Source organism: Solanum pennellii, chromosome 5 (genome assembly GCF_001406875.1).
Source record: "Solanum pennellii chromosome 5, SPENNV200".
NCBI classification, from domain to species: domain Eukaryota; kingdom Viridiplantae; phylum Streptophyta; class Magnoliopsida; order Solanales; family Solanaceae; genus Solanum; species Solanum pennellii.
Window position 1 is genome coordinate 2,670,225 of NC_028641.1, and position 14,915 is coordinate 2,685,139.

At 34.2% G+C, this 14,915-nt stretch overlaps 1 protein-coding gene across 2 annotated transcripts in view; it reads left to right on the forward strand.

Moving 5' to 3' along the window:
* Positions 1-4,246: 4,246 nt before the first annotated feature.
* The window catches only part of LOC107020606 (ATP-dependent DNA helicase homolog RECG, chloroplastic), a 17,701-nt gene continuing 7,032 nt past the window's right edge, over positions 4,247-14,915 (forward strand). Inside the window, exons 1-9 of one of the 2 annotated variants that reach the window (XM_015221041.2) lie at positions 4,247-4,439; positions 6,843-6,925; positions 7,017-7,152; positions 8,945-9,472; positions 9,552-9,664; positions 10,615-10,870; positions 11,512-11,675; positions 12,679-12,760; positions 13,903-13,992. In XM_015221041.2, coding sequence (XP_015076527.1) covers positions 4,398-4,439; positions 6,843-6,925; positions 7,017-7,152; positions 8,945-9,472; positions 9,552-9,664; positions 10,615-10,870; positions 11,512-11,675; positions 12,679-12,760; positions 13,903-13,992 — 1,494 coding nt within the window. In that variant the 5' untranslated portion in view covers positions 4,247-4,397. Of the gene's footprint in view, positions 4,440-6,842; positions 6,926-7,016; positions 7,153-8,944; positions 9,473-9,551; positions 9,665-10,614; positions 10,871-11,511; positions 11,676-12,678; positions 12,761-13,902; positions 13,993-14,915 lie in introns of those variants that run through there. The other variant, XM_027917153.1, reaches the window with a different exon arrangement.

Below are 14,915 nucleotides of genomic sequence, written 5' to 3' on the forward strand. Positions count from 1 at the left end.
ATAAGTGTTCCATGATGAGATACACCGGCACTTAACATAGTTTTAAATTTATAAGTGGTTTATACTTTGATTTTATCCTCATTTTATTCTTCATTCACGTTAAAAACTCGTTCTAACAACATCAAATCAAATCGAAATTGAAATGTTCGATATTGGATATCCACTTTTTCAAAACCTAAAATCGAACGACCCATGCATTTTAGCCCAAACTCCAAAAGCCCAGCCCAACAGTATTCTCTATAAATAAAACAAAAACACAATTAGGGTTTCTTCATTAGCAGATGCAAGCTAAACACCATTGTAGATCTTCTTCTTCAGTTTTTTTTAATTTTATTTTTTTGAAATGAAATTTTAGGGCTTTGGATTGTAATACAGGGGAGAGCTTGTGAATTATAGCTCTGAAATACTTACAGGTTTTCTGTGGGGTGCCCTGCAAATTCAAAGCCTATATCAAAAAATGGCATCATAGTACGGATTTGTTGCAGTTCTAAGCATGGGTTTTTGCTTCTGAAAGTGAATTTTGTTCATTTTTTTGAGTTAATTTCCCAATTTGAACTCTTTCGTTCACAAATTCGCCTCCAAACGCCATTACATTTTGCTTTTATGAGAACTGATAATCTTTTCTGGTTGAAACTCAGAAAAATTATACGTTTTCATTTTGATTTTTCATCTGGTGTTCGATATCACTATCTGAATTCATTGAATTACCTATCATAAAAATAGAACCATACAAATAAATTATTGATCTCGACAAGTTAATTATTGGGTAGTATTGTTACTCTAATAACAAAAAGTGTATTTAGTATTATCAATATTGACAAGACAGGTTTAACTAACACCAATTTTTTTTCTTAATTTTCACATTTCAAAGTTTAATTGTATTTAGTATCAAGACGCAGAAGTTTTACTAGTAATAATCAAATGTGAAGTTCAGTTCTAATTCAATAGAATTTGCTTAAATAACATATTTACAATAAATATATACAAATATTAAAGTTAAAATTCAGATATTATTTCGTGTTTAAATTTTCAAGGGGGGAATAAAAATCTTTTTTCAACGGATTAAGTGATTATCACTTAACTACGATAATAACACCTGATTAAGTTTAGATTTAGAATTTTAATAATTATTGATGTGTGACATTATGTATCTAATTACCAACGAATCAAGACGTTATATTCATTAAAACATCACAATAATGTGTTGCTTTGTGTTCTTAAATTGTGAAAGTATGTCTTGTATAACGTTTAGGAGACATACAAGATTTCATTTACTAATTAAGTCCATTTATAATTTTTTATTTTTTTTAACAAAAAAATTGAAAAGATCCAAATAAATAATATTGGTAGAAGAATAACATCATTTAAACTTATTTATTGCGCTATATTACCCAAAACAAGTCATGTTTTAACTTTTGTCTCTCTTTATTGTTAGGTTATAGAGCTTGATTAATATTTGATATACTGTCATATATTAATATTCACGCGGTTCAAATAACTTGAAAAAATATTTTGAACTTTATAAAAAATTAGTTATTTCAAATTATTTGAAATTTAAGAAGCTCGAAAGCTAATTCTCCTGGAGGAGGATCAAAATTGGGTGTCAATAATGGGTAACGACTTGAACGAGTAGAGATTAAATTGAATTTAAATTATTTTAAGTTCAACCCTTAAAACTTTGACGGATTGAACGAGCTACCATTATTTGAGCTATTTTTTACGCCCCTAATTTTATTTAATTATTGGTCTTCACTTCAATTTAGTCTCCACTCATATTTATACGATTTAGTAATCTTACGTTCTTTAAATTATTGTAGTAAGATTTTAATTCTTGGTTTATTTTGATTTGTGTTATTGTTTTAGTATGAGTCGTTTTAGTAAATGTGGATAAGGGGTGTATATGATTGGATTGATTCGATTTTTTTATACATCAAATCAAATTATTTATGTCATAAACTTATAAACTAAATTAAACTAGTAAATTTTTTTTTTTTTTGGATAAAGTATTTCTACAAATATATAAGATGTCTCTTAAAACTTCAAAAAGTGTTTGAGTTTTTACCACACATATTTTTCTTAGGTTTATGAAATAAGGCATTAACCGAAAATTTTCCAAGTTACAACACTTGCTAGGCCCACATGATAGTGTCACGTAGGCCGAAAAAGGGGTAAAAATTATTTATAAAATAAGTCCAGGAGGTAATAGGACCTTAGTATAGTATAAGTGTGTCTCTGGAATTTCGGACATAGGTTGAGGGGGTACTTGTGCATTATTCTTATTATTTATGTCAATACTTTTGCAAACATCAAGTTGCGAGATAACAATATGTACACATGAGATCATCTTAGAAGAAATATCTATTAGAACCATTAAGTATCTAAACAATTCATAGGTGGATGAATATGTCCATAAATATTTGTATACGTTACTAGAATGAAGGGGATTCAATCTCAACTTTCGTTCATGATGGTCTCACAATTAACTTGCCTTAGTAACAAGAAGTACAAGAAAATTCATCATTGAAAAAAAAAATTTAGGTTCTTCTATGGATGTCCATTTTAATGTTTCATAATTCGTCTAAATATTATAGACTAATAATATCTCAGACAATCATGCCAAATTAAGAAAGTATTAGAATTACTAAACTTCTTATTTATCATAGAATGTGTCTCAATTGCACTAATTCTTATTCAATACAAGCCTAAAGATAAAGCATAAAACTTTTTCATAATACATGTCGTTCTTAGAGATATTCTTGGTGATACCACATAATTGACCAAATGTCGCAATCTTTTTCATGCCTAGCATGATGGCTTACACCTCATTCCCTTTTCCCTTTAGAGAATGAATCTATATTTTTAGCATTTATCAAAAGTTATCATTCTTCATGAATGGAACACAAACATGTGAGCATATCAAATTATGATAGTTTTAGTACCTCATTTCATATTTATGTGCATTATTCAATTACTTGTCTTCGTTAAGACATATTATGCACCACTATCAAATTCACTTTAGTAATGAAGCAAATTTAGTAAATTTCACGACCTCTCATCAAAAACACATCAGTTTTTCTTTAATCATTATTATATCGTTAATATGGTGCATTTAAGACTCAAATTTAATGTCTTATCCATATAAAAATTGTCTTAGGCCATAAATCGATGAAACTTGACCAAATATCTTCTCATCGTGGTGCACTAGGACTTTAACCCAATGTCTTACCCTCTTGGTGCGATTGAACGTAAATCCATCGTCTTATTCTTTTGGTGCGATAAAACTTAAATCTATCGTCTTATCCACAACGAGGCTCAACCTCAAGACTTCGAAATAATTATAATTTTATCACTTTTGATGATCATTAATATGATCACATATTATAATTACACACAAAATTGAGATTATTGATTTGTTAAAATGAACATTAGTAGTTAATAGATATAACTTAATAGATCACATACCTCATATAAAGGTTGAAAACATACCTTTCACTAAATTATGCTTATTAATTAAGAAATTCTCTTCCAATCGATTAAAATTAAACGTATAAAAAGTCGACAAGTCTCTTTAAATACTCCAGATGGTACCTCTAGATCTATCGCATAAATACTTATAACATAAAGATAAAATCATACCTTGAAGATATAAGAACCTTATTACATAAATTATGCAAGATCTCTTTTGCACTTTTCCCGTCTTCTATCATAATTCTTTTAGAATAATAAAATAATAGAATAATCGTGTTGATAATGTGTTATGTAACTATATAAATTTAGAAAAATAATAAAGTAGAAAGAAGAGAAGAGACTTTTTACTCATCTTGAAATATATTCCGCATTTATAGATATTTTGTAAGGAAAATCCAAACATCTTTGTCTCCAAGTGGAATTTTTAATCATATTCTAAAAGAACTTTACATAATTACACATTTATATAACACAAATACTACGTTTATAACATTACTTAAATTATAAATATCTATTTAATAATTTTTATTTTTTTAATCTTTGTTCACGTTTTTTGCTTGATATTTATCAAATTTCCTTTGTTAAGTTATATGACTTACACGTTTCGAACCAGACCTCTCCATTTCCCAAAGTACCTATAATTACCACGTGTCATAATTAAGAATTGAAAATTGAGATTTAATTTACCAAATTAAGGCCTAACCAAGATTAGAATAGCAAATAATTTCTTTACTTTATTTTATTTTATTTAAAAAAAAAATGTCAATTCGATAATTCTGGCTAAAAATTGAAAAAAAGAAATAAGCTTTGTTGTTTCAGCACTCTGTGAACTGTGTTCCGAGTGAGTGTTATGGAAGAAGAGTTTAATCCCAAAGCAGAGATTACTCCATTTTGAAGAGCAGTTTCAGTTTGATGTCTATACTTCATCTATGGCTCTTTCAACCCTTGTTGTGCACTCACGTAATACTATGGTAAGCCCTTTTTTCTGTTTGTTTTCAGTTTCCCCATTTCTATCAGTATATATATATATGCTTTTAACAAAGCTGCTATCTTGAATTTGAGTGTAATTTAGTTGTTTTCTTTGTAATTGTGAAAACATATTAGAGGTGGAGCCAAGTTTCATCTTTATGGGTTTCGGATGTTAGAATCACTACTTTGCTAACAAGTAAGACTGAGTAAAGGGCAGCCTGGTTGCACTAAGCTTCCACTATCACATTGAGGCTTATGGACAAAACCTTACCTTTGTTTTGTGGCTTGAACCCGCGAACCCTAACATCTTTAATGATATGAGTATGAGAACTTGAACCCAGCTTGAGGAGTTAGCTTCTTTTGTTTTACCATTAGCTTCTACCCAAAACAGAAACAACCTCTCTACCTCCTTGAGGAAGGGGTAAGGTCTGCGTACATTCTAACTTGGAGGTTGACTGATGGTAGTCCATTGGAGTAATCTCCTCCATAAGGAGTTGGCAAATGCACAGTCAAAAATAAGTGCTCCTCTTGTTATATCATCCTGCTTACACATAATACATTTTAGGGTCTACTTGCATTCTCCATTTCAGCAACCTATCTGTTGTAAGGAGTCTGTTCTGGATTTTCAGCCATAAGATTAAAATGGCTTTAGGTCTTGCTAAGTTGCGACATACGAGACCTCTTCAATCAACCTTTGGGTCATCACCTAGCATTTGATTATAGGCTTGCCTTATCTTGCTTCTCCTGCCATCAATAGCATGATGCAGTACATGTAGGTGATCCTTTGCTCCAAGAACTTTTCTAACCATCCAAGGTTGTTTCTGTTTGGCTGGTGGATGAGTTTGTTTTGTCCTTGGTTGGCCAACTTGCTTGGGTTTATCCTTGTGACAGTTATGTCCCACCATCATACAACCTTCACAATACTCAGGCTTCCAGTCAAATACAATCACTTGTTGGAATGATTGACCACGAGCATCCATGACCTTAATATCTGTAGGGATTGACTTGGTGACATCCACCTCTATAAGCATTCGAGCATAGGATATCCTTGTTTGTTAGGTTGTACATTCATCCGCAAATATTGGAATTCCTATCACACTAGCAATTCTACTAAGAGAGTCGCAACCCCAACAATTTAATGGCAACTATGGAAATGTTACCCAAAGGAGGATTTCAGTCAAGAACTCTGATTTGAAGTCAAGTTTGGGTGTCCATTGTTTTAAGATTATAGGGTTATTGTTTATGTTGTATAGCCCTGCGAATAAGATCTCCTTCAAGTCATGTTCAGATTGAAATTTCACCACATAATAGCCCTCATCATGGTAAAACAGGTCAGGGTTTGCCACATTAGCCCATGTTAGTGAGATAAATCGCTTCATATAATTTTTTTTTTGATGACAAGGGAAACCCACAGCCGCTACCCTTAGGGTGCGCACAGGGTAAAACTCCCGCTCCTATGCAATAGCTCGCAAACCACATAGGAGAGGTAACCCGTACTAGGCAAGCCTGGTGTGACGAGCTCGACCTAGAAGGCAAACCCCTTGCTTTCGCTGGCAAGGGGTTTTGAACTTGAGACCTCCAACATGGAAGTCCCAAGCTATATCCTGGCATTTCCCCAATAACATACAGAACCAGCGAGTGTTTCCACTTCACTTCTTCTTTCTCCTTCTCTTTTTCATCCAGCTTGACTACCAGCTTTCCATTAACTAGCTCAGGTGTAATATAATTTGAGGACATACCATTGCTGGCAACTCGATTTTTCGCAAATAAGCTAACCTATGGATTAGCCTCCTTCATTCCCACTGGATCTGGTTCCAAGTTCTGTAAGCCCCTTCAGATGGTGCCTTTCCACTGTATCTACAGTACTCAATGGAACAGTGTTCACCAGTAATGGAACAGTATTCATTGGTGCCTTTGCCGCTGCAACCACTAGATCTGGAGTTGATAACTCTCGTGTAGCCTCTGGGCTCCAGTTGATACTCCATTGGATCAGTTGTGAGCTACCAATGTGCTCATTCATCAACCTCATTGCACTTTCATTGTTAATTCTGCTTCTATAGTTTGCTCGCGAAGATCCTTAATCCGCGATCCAACTTTCTTCCTACTTAATCCCAAATGCGATTACCATTTGATTCTTAGGTTTCCCTTGCCGTCTCTTTCCTGCCATACTCCCCACAGTGCACGATAGCAGAACCTACGCAGAGAGTATTTCAGAGAGGAGAGAGAAAAAAATTGGGATTTCTTTCACACATTGCAGTGTACACTCTACCTTCCTAGACACCACTTAGTGGGATTTCACTGGTATGTAGGTTTTAGCTTCTTCCAAATTCCTCTGTGGAACTTGTCAATCTTAGAAGTTTTTGATCATCTGCTCTTCTCCTTATGATCTCATTTACCTTTTCCAGTGTTCAAATGAGAAGTGCTTGAGAAGTGCACTGATATTTGAAGCTCAGAAAGGATATAGGAACTTTGTGAGTAAAGATATGAGGTACTGATAATTTTATAGTTATATGAATTCTTCCTGATTGAGTCAATTTTTTGACTTGAATACTATATTTAACCCCTCTAATATCATGCAGGTTTAACAATTTTCTTTATTCCAAGATGTTGACAGTGTTTTCTAGGTCGAAGCATACGCTTGCGGGGAAACTGTTGAAGGATATAGATGCTTATGGCTGCGCTAGTGTCAAAGATAGGTCGAAATTTTTAAATAAGGTTACAGATTTTTTTTTTAAATTAGACTCGGCTAACATATATGTATCATGCTGCTTCAGTAAATCTGTCTAAATTCTTGATGAATGGGAAAATTTATTATGTTTTTTAGTTACTCCCCCAGCTTCCTCCTCATGAGGGTTTCTTTTCCTTTTGTATTCTTTCCTTTTTGTCGATAACATTTGTGCTATCTGACTAATGATCGAGTTTGGGGCAAGTTTGCATTAAAGAGGAAACAGTTAAGACTTTATAGGAAGAAAACAATCAGTAGGATGAGAAAAACAAGTGTAGAAGACAAGGAAAATATAAGAACTTGAAATATCAATTCTCATGTTTGATAACCTGTCATCATAATTATCTTAAGACTTGGTCAAGTTTGTTCGAAATTACATAAATCAATAGTCTGTGGCATTCAGTATTGGAATCTTCCCTCACAATGGAGCAATATATTGCAAGATAGTGAGATACTCTATTTATTTGGACGTCCTATTAAATACTACCTGCCATCTTTTTTTAATGTTAGTTGGGTGAAAGAAAGGGATATCAGGAGAGGATATATAACAGGAGCAAGGGGTTAGTGTCTCTGCTACTTAGAATGGAAAGAGATTTTGCAACCCTATGAAAGTCATCACAAATAGGAGGTAGATAACTTGCATTTCTGTAGTGAAGTCACATAAAAAGCTTGGGGCTAGAGATAAACCTCCCTTACATGGTACTGAAATCAATGGTTCCCCCATCCCGGCGTTCCTTTTTTATATCCGTGAACCATAGTGTTTGGTTTGAATATAAAACTTATACCTTTAATGATTAAATCGCTTTCCCGGTGAAATTCTACATAATCTGTTCTTGGGAAAATCTGAGCATATAGTTTCTTGCATGATGAAATAACTTGCTCCAATTTTAATAAAATAAAGAGTGGTACATATATGTTCATATACCAGAGGATTACAAAACAAGAAAGAAAGTCATGTACATATACTAGAGGGGCTGGAATATGGTAGCTTAAGTACAGATGTCAAGCATAACATTTAGGCCCATAAACAATGGATGCTTCTTAAGTTACTTTGAATTACTGTGAAATGTGCTTGTGAGGTTTCTATAATCTTTTACTCTATTTGACTGGCCTTTGTTCATTTAATTTAGCTAAACTAGATGATGGATGGTAGATGTTCTATAGTTGTGATCTTTGATGGATTGTAGATGCATTTTGTTGTATTTTTTAGAATCTCGGGTGAGCTGGGAAGTGAGTAGTGTGCTCAATAATTGCAAATGCCTTTTCTCTTATTTTGATTCACTATGAATGGTGTAATGAACATATTATGGGTTTGTTAGGGTGTAGGAGAAGGTGCCTAAATCCTAGTCAATTAGTATCATCAAGTCAATGCATCTCTGTATCCGTAGTTAGAGGATTTGTCAGAATTTTACATTCTTACTCTGGCCATCGACATGCCGCAACCCTTCTTTCTTCAAAAGGTGCCTCAAATGATTACACATGTTACCTTCTGTTTGCTTATCTTATACTTGAGCTACCTCAATTTCGTTTGACCCAATTGTATGAAATATTCTGGTATCTCGCTTGTACTTTGTTGTCTTTCCTTTGGGAAACTGTTGTGGTTGTCTTGAACAGAAATGTAGAAGGAAGAATACAACATTACCATTTCCAATAAAAAAAGAATAGAAATGTAGAAAAAGAAAGATGTTCCCTAACTTGGTAGTCTTTTAAATTGTTTTTGATGCGTCTTCCTTCCCCAGAAATTTCCCCTCATCGTGTGATAGTTATTTGAATTTCTCCCAGGCTTCTGTGGTGATGGGTTATGATGGTTTAGATGACCTGATTGATGCCAAGGGAACTGAAAAACAATCTGATATTCATCCTGATGGAGGAGCAATCGACTTTGATTTCTCCTTAATGTGTAAACAATTCTCTTCAATCAGGTTGGGCTCTTCTCCACCTGTTGAATTATACGATGGGACAGCATCCATCCATGGAGACAGTGGTCTATGGGCCACTAAAATTTGTAGAGAGTTTCTGTCTAGCTCTGTGGGTGAACAATTGATCGATCCTGATTCACTGTATGAAACATGGCATATTTTGTATTCGGGAGCTACTAATATGGATTCGGCCACTTATATTCCTGATACTTTGGAGACAGAAACAAGACAAGACTTGCAGTTCACTGTAGATAAACCTTCTAACCTGTCTCAGCATGGGGTCAAACAGAATGATGGATTGGTTGAAGTAATGCTTGATCAATCTATTAGCTTAATTCCTGGCCTCAGCAAACGACACGCTCGTCAGCTGGAAAACTGTGGCTTTCACACAGTGAGACTTGGAACCATTTAGCCTACTATAATTTTGCTCTCAAAGTCACAACTCTAATAATCATCTGGTATATGTGTAGTCGCGCAAATTGCTGCAGCATTTTCCTCGGACATATGTTGATCTGCAAAATGCACAGGTTGGAATTGAGGATGGGCAATACTTGATTTTTATTGGAAAAATCAAGTCCTCAAGGTGAATTACCGTTACAGAAGTTCTTACCTATCCTTACCTTTTATGCTTTGCAAGAAGACTAGCTGTTCATGATTGATGCTAATTGTTTGAATGTAAGACATTTCTATTTCTTTTTAGAAAATGGAATCCTTAGCACTATTTTATATTGGATTGAGAGATCGGTTTATCAACTTCAAAACTTCGGGATAATGGGCATGCTCTTCTACTTCTCCACTCAGATTTGGTTAGATAGCCTCACTTTTTTTACTTGTAACATACACCTTTCACATATCCCCTATGATTAACAATGACTACATTCACCTGAAGGTGCAACCATGCAAGTAGCACATGTTGAGGATAAAATGAAATAAGGTTGCTTGAGATGTTTTGATCATGTCCTGCATCGGCCTACAAATGCACCAAGTCCATAGGTGTGAAACTTTGGTGAATGACACTGTTAAAAAGGGACTGGGTAGCTATAGATAAGGCACAATAGAGAAAAAGATCTGTATATTTTTAGATAATGCTATTGTTTTTAAATATCTAAAATTTTCATTTCTATTTAATTTGATATGCTGATGATATGAGTTGAGCTTAAATTAAGAAGTGAGGATTCATATAGCCGACCGTGACTTATTTGGTCTGAAACGTTACTGTTGTTGTTGTTGTCTTCCTTTTCTTGAGAGGGTGTTTAGGATCTATCTGCTGTTTCTAATAGGTGTTTACTGAATAATATCAAGTTTGCTTGGAATCTATTGTTCCTGTATTTTGAGTGAAGTATTGATTGATTGGTACCCGCTGCAACAGTAATATGGGTTTAGCAAATAGCTCGTAATGGATAAGTTAGATTATCTTGCTTTCACTGGTGTATATGCTTTCACAATAGTGTACATCTGCCAATACTTCAAACTTCAAATATAAAAACAATCTTTGTTAAACTGAATAATTTTCTTTTGTATTTTTCCATGCAGGGGAATAAGAGCTAGTTATTCTTTGTCATTCCTTGAGGTTGTTGTTGCTTGTGATGTTGTAGATAATGAATCACCATCAACTTCTAGGGATGATGGTGCTGATTTAATGAGTGATAAAGCTGATAATGGCAGGAAGAAAACAGTATTTTTACACTTAAAAAAGTTTTTCCGAGGCACCCGCTTCACGTATCTACCTTTTCTCAAGAGCCTAGAGGAGAAGCAAAAGGTTGGAGACATTGTATGTGTCAGTGGTAAGGTGAGTTGATCAATCTTTAATTCATCATCGAAAGAATTTGATGAATTTTTTATTATCTTCTAGCAATTTTTAACTTTCTTGCTAATGATGACAAACTTTAACTACTTATTGCACAAGTCACCTTTTAAGCTAAACTGGATCTTTTATCTATAGCCTGACCTGGAAACAGTTGGTTACTTGTTTTACTTATATCATATATATGATATAGCAGTTTCTGAGAGTTACCAAGCAAGAATTTGTTTGTTATGTCGTGTGCGATCTGATGAACTTTCTCATGGGTAACTACATATTATGGTTGCAAGTTGAAACTCAAGTGTCAAATAGCTGCTTTAGAGATCCAGTCATTTGTTTTGAAAGTCAAAAGGGGCAGAGTTTTAGATTTCTTAGTTTCCTACTCCTTAGTAATGAGACAAATGATAAATTAGATTCACAATTCCTGTTCATTGTCGGAGTCTTCTTAGTTGATTAGCACATGGGTTCTAAAAAGGTTGCACATAATGACATAATTGTAGGCTGTTGTGTGGAGCAATCGGTTGTTTATGGTTGTTATGAATACATGTCAGTTATCATTGTGGCACTGCGTATTATTTTGTTTTTTCTAATTTCTGACATATTGTTATCTGTATGTTACTATTTGAAAGGTGCGGATTATGAGATCAAAAAATCATTATGAGATGAGGGAATACAATATGGATGTGCTACAAGATGAAAAGGATCCATCATTTTGTGCACAAGGGAGACCGTATCCTATATATCCTTCAAAAGGAGGTTTGAGCTCTAACTTCCTTAGGGATGTGATTTCAAGGTCAGATCTCAAACCCGAGCTACTTTGTCGTAGTATGTGCAAAATGGTATATTTAAAAAACCATTTTTTTCCATTTTTGTCATGAGAAGCTTATTTGTTTATGTTCATTCTCACATTTGTTTATTTTGTTCTAGTTTTACATGCATTTATGTAGTATGTTATTTGTAAGACATTGCCTAAATAAGGATGACTATGTTTAAGGCACATGATGTATGTTGTTGATTCCATTGAACTTGCTTTTAGTTATTTGAAATTGCTCAAGAAGCATTCGATTTGTATAAAATGAAGTTAAAATGTTCATAGATTGCATGACATAATAGGAAGAAAAACTTATGCATGTATCGTGATGATCTCATTAACTTACTTTAGTTTTTTGAAGTTGCATAGCATTTGTCGGAATAAAAAAACACTAAAATTTTCATGGACTGCATGTGCAGGAGAGTTAAAGACAAGCTTAGAGCACACAAGTGCAAAGGACATCTTGAAGAATATTGTGAATTGAGATTTACCATTGCTACTTATTCCTCTGTCAAATGGTGTAACTGAACTATTCTAACTGATGAAATGTAACTAAATAATGCCTATAATACCACTAGTATTAGCACTCTACTCTTTGTGGTGGTCTGACTTCCATTTTCTTTTGAATGTAAACATGACATAAGAGTAATGAAAGTACATAGCTGAACAATACTCATGTATCAGATGTGGACTCGGGCTTCTTTGACCTAGTTTCTATTGTCCCAAATTTGTCGTTGTCAGCATCTGTTTTCTGACCAGCGTCCTTGTAGTGTCTGCCTATAGCAACTATTCCAGCTGATCTCATTATGTTGTCTTGAGATTTAATTGTTTTCTTAATTGAAACATGAACATTGTTTCTAGCTGTAAGTTGTTAAATGTGTTTTGTCATCTTGCATGATTTATTTGTTTATTGCTTTTTGTAATTTTGATTTAACTGTGTATCATTCTTCTCGAGTATTATATGCGTTCTTTTAATATTTAATAGAGCCTTAAAGGTGCTTCCATCCAATATCGATCCTATACCTGAAGATCTTGCTCGTGATTTTGGACTACTATGCCTTCATGATGTAAGTTATCGCTCTCATATGGCTCGTCAGATTTTCGTTGTCTTCTATTATTTTATACTGCACCATGTATACTGTAAAATGAAATGATGTGTATGGTGTTGGGATTTTACGTCTTTTTTGCTGGAAATAGTTGCTTGAATCATTTCAATGGAACTCTATGGCCCTGAGACAGTTGAAAATGAGATCTTTTAGGAATTTACATTTATTGCTTGTCCTATTTTCTGAAAACAAACATGATGTGTAACATTCTTTTGAGTGTAACAATGATAAAGCTGAGGAGGATAAGGAAAAAAAGAACACAAGGTTATTTGTTATTTTCTGTGCAACAGACTAAGAAATAGAATACATGATATACTTCTTAGTGCTTTTTTCAGTTAATTTATTTTAGAACAAAATTGACCCTTCTTTTGTGAGAGAAAGTTAGGTTAATTGGCTAAGGGTGCAGTGATACAATCAATCTTTCCTGAGAAAATACATGAGTTTTCTTGAATAACTATCAAGAAGTTGATGAAATATCTATTACTGGCACCTCAAGATCTCATTGTCTGATCTCTAAAATAGGCTCTCTATTTCTCGTGGCTCACATTTCCTCTCCCATTGGTGAAGGATGATCTTATTCATGGTTGAGTATTTTGCACACTTAAATCATCCCACCATGCTTGTGGTGTTAGAAAATTAGAGCCGAGTCTTTCTCCTTTAGTTTACCTATTGACTTACAAAATTCAGGATTTAGCTCTCTTTGTTCAGGCTCAATGGATTTTTCTGGCATATCCTTCACTCCTCCTTTAGTACCACTCTCCTAATATTAATTTGGAGATTCTACAGTCTCCTTTTTCTGATGCTTGTATCATGTGCAAGAATATTAACGAGACTGCTGAAAATCTATTTCTTGGGCACGATTCATTCCTTGGGCCAAGGACATGAACAATGTTTTGTTAATGGGTGATGGAGGGACTCAAACCCAGAAGTTTTGTTTTCTCTGGTATGATGATCTGTGTTAACCACCTTATTCAAAAGCTTAATCATTAAAGAAGATATACTTTTATTTATTTCTATGTCATCGACAACTCTTTTTACTCCCAATCTCCTTTTTTGTTGTGAATGATTGTTTCTTTTTCCTCTTGTGGCTTTACAATAAACAGGCATATGCAGGAATTCACCAGCCAAAAAGTGTAAAAGAGGCCGAGTTAGCGCGCAAAAGGCTCGTTTTTGATGAATTCTTTTATCTTCAGGTAATCATAGTTTTGGATATTAAAGGAGTTAAATAGCTTCTTAGTTGTTGAATTCAATTTCTACATAAAGGAAGAACTAAAGTAGCATAAAGAACGCTGAATTTAGTTTCTCCGTTCTTGTGAGCTGGATTTTAGGCTGCTCTTTGTCACCCCTCCTTTTTTTTGACTTTGATTCCTTAATTGATATTCACAAATTCACATGATGTTGGAACAGTCACACTCTTGTTTAAGAAGTACTGTTCTTGGGCCTTTATTTTGTTTTGATGATGGGAGGTTTCAACTCTCTTCTCAAACACCATACTTTGCAAAGCTCCAGGAGTTTCCAGTTCTTCCTTTGTTTGTTTTTTAGAATATCGTGCTGTTCTAAGTTTCTAAAAACAGAAACTTTTGTTTTCTTGACCACCCTGACACTCAATGACTGAAGAAAATGAGATCATTGTCCTTTAGGATTTCACTCTGTTGTGATATTTAAAAGCAAAATGCTTTTATTTCTGCACCACCCTTCCACCAATGACTGAAGAAAAAGAGACATTACTTCCTTTCATAAACAGTACTAGTATTAATGTTCCTACTTCTACCCATCTCCCAGAATTAATGCATCAAATTCCATATTCCACTCTCCTAACAGCGTTAAAATCCTTGGTACAAATATCCAGTTCATATTCCACTAAGGATAGAAGTTCAAATCATCTAGCCTTCTGATTAGTCTAGGCTACATTCTTCCAAATAGACCCTGTAATTTGGCAGGGATCTGCTTGACCATGTATGTTGATTATAACAAATGTGACTTTACCCTTATTCCTACACTGTAGGATTACTGTTCAGGTGTGGCACATTCTCAGCATTTCTCAAGAGCCCTGGGTGATGCCAGAACATACCGCTAATCTTTTTAGCTGTTGGATGTGGGGGGGGGGGGGGGGGGG